The 2,292-nt window shown below is 37.0% G+C and overlaps 1 protein-coding gene and 1 non-coding gene across 3 annotated transcripts in view; both read left to right on the forward strand.

Moving 5' to 3' along the window:
- The window catches only part of LOC117180871 (PDZ domain-containing protein 8), a 174,488-nt gene extending 172,581 nt beyond the window's left edge, over positions 1-1,907 (forward strand). For both annotated transcript variants that reach the window (XM_033373433.1, XM_033373434.1), the window contains one exon: positions 1,684-1,907. In XM_033373433.1, coding sequence (XP_033229324.1) covers positions 1,684-1,887 — 204 coding nt within the window. In that variant the 3' untranslated portion in view covers positions 1,888-1,907. The remainder of the gene's footprint in view (positions 1-1,683) is intronic.
- On the forward strand, positions 1,264-1,335 carry Trnaa-ggc. Its single transcript has one exon. It is a non-coding gene; the product is annotated as a tRNA-Ala (tRNA).
- Positions 1,908-2,292: the final 385 nt, after the last annotated feature.

Below are 2,292 nucleotides of genomic sequence, written 5' to 3' on the forward strand. Positions count from 1 at the left end.
TTTTTCTATTTGTTATTAAAAAAATGTTAATAACAATTAAACGACCACTCGGGCTACGAGCCACCCAAAAAAATTGGATTCAGCGGGTCAAAATACATAAGACAAAAACCTTGGTGGCTGCATCCGAATTGAAAAGGCCACCAGGGTGTACCTGGCTCCTAGACTCAATTCGAAATATTAATGTACCTAAAATAATTTAGTTAATTCAATGAATAGTTGAGACACTATAAGTCTTAATTGAGTAGGTCACGTGACTAGATTCCTATCTTATCACCACTTTTTTTATTTTCCAACTTATTATCGCACGAAGCGCCACGTTGAGTTGACAATTTGGGATACTAAACAAGAAGCACTAAGAATGGTGGGTCTGATTCTAAATTTGTATAATTATGAAAAAAGTATTTTTTTGTATATATTTTTTTTTGCTTTTTTCAGATGTATTAAAATTTAGATCTAGACCCACCTTTTTTAGTCCTTCTTATTTATTATCCAAAATTTTCAACTCGATGTGGCGCTTTGTGTGAAATAAGTTGGGAAATAAAAAAAGTGAGAGTAAGGTAGGAATCTGGTCACGTGGCCCACTCGTGACATGGCCTTAAAATAAATTATTTTTCTTTTAGTTGTGCTCTTAATTAATGATTATCCACTCTAGAGGCATTATTCGCGTAATACGTGATACGTTAAGGAGTCGGGGGGTGTCTATAATTTATCAGTCTCCATGTTACGTACAATGGAAAAAGCATCATGCAGGGGGGGGGGGGATAAAGTTCCTGAAAATTTTATCACGTATTTTGTGAATGGCCCCGAGAGAGGTTCCCTCAGAGCCTTGCCTGTTGGGTAGTTACGACAGCGCCACCAATTTCAAACCATTGGGAAGAATTTTAAATTTAAATTAAATATTTATAAGAAATCTTGTAGTAAATAATTCATTTTAGGCCTCAGTATAATATTTTTGATAAAAGTTAATTGGTATTAAATTTTGTCTGTGAAAAAGATTCCTCCTCTTCGCTCCGCTGGGAATCGAACCCAGGACGTCCGATTGCCGGTCGAACGCTCTACCCACTAAACTATTGGAGACGTCGGCAGAAGAATCTTTTTCACAGACATGCGAAATGGCAAGGTTTTTTCTAAAGAGTCATAGATATAAGATATAGGAAATAGATATAGAAAAATTGTAAAGATTGTCTATATCTTATATCTATAATTCTATAGAGAAAACCTTGTCATTTGGCATGTCTGTGGAAAAAGATTTTTCTTCCGATGTCTTCAGTAGCTTAGTGGGTAGAGCGTCCGACCGGCAATCGGACGACCTGGGTTCGATTCCCAACAGAGAAAAGGGGAAAGGGATCTTTTTTCACATGTAACATTTAATTTTAATATTTTAGAAATACGAAAAATGCTGTATTTGAGGGGTATCTTAGATCGATAGTTGAGATATCTATTTTCACGTGATGTGATAAATTTCTGATTAGGTTCTGATCAGTGATTCTGATCGTTCGTTTACAATTCCGATAATAATACAGATTTCCTATATGTTTATTGATATTTACTGCTCTTTTTAATTAAAATTGCTAATAGTTCGCGGGGCAGGTGGCGCTGTTGTCATGCTCAAAGAGGTACCCTAGAGGCGTACTGATGACTTACGGATTGAACAATTATTTACGTATTGAGCTTTTTTTACAGATAACAAAACTAAAGACTGCACTCGACATTGAAACTACCTCAAGAGTAGAATTATCTCAAAGCAGCGAACCTGATAGTGTCAAATTGATAGCTCAAAGCGACTTGAGAGTACAAGCGCTAAGCGTTTTATTATTGCATTACTGCACTGGTTTGCAAAGTGCCCAAGAAGCTTTGGAACGACCCAATTTCGATAAAGACTTATAGTGATTGTACATTTTTGTAAAATTATTTATCGCAAAATCGTGTCGATTGAGAACTTGAGAGTCAATTTAAGATTGAGGTGTATCCAGGGTGTCTACCCTAACTGGAAAGAAGCAGGACGTCTAGTCGCCGGAGCATCTAGTCGCCAGGACGTCCAGTCGCCAGCCTGGCGACTAAATTTCCCAAGTATTAGACTTCCTGGCGACTTAATGTTTCGGCGACTAGATGTCCTAGCGACTAGATGTCACGTTCCGTACCTGGAATACCCGAAAAGCCTGGAATTGTCAGGAATTTTTTATACACCTAGAAAAACCTGAAAATTTCAGGGATTTTTTTGAAAGTAAAGGAATTTCTTCGAGAGCGTGCTTAATTTTCTTCTTAACTTGCAATTTATACCTGGTTGTATAT

This window comes from Belonocnema kinseyi, chromosome 9 (genome assembly GCF_010883055.1).
Source record: "Belonocnema kinseyi isolate 2016_QV_RU_SX_M_011 chromosome 9, B_treatae_v1, whole genome shotgun sequence".
Taxonomy (NCBI): Eukaryota; Metazoa; Arthropoda; class Insecta; order Hymenoptera; family Cynipidae; genus Belonocnema; species Belonocnema kinseyi.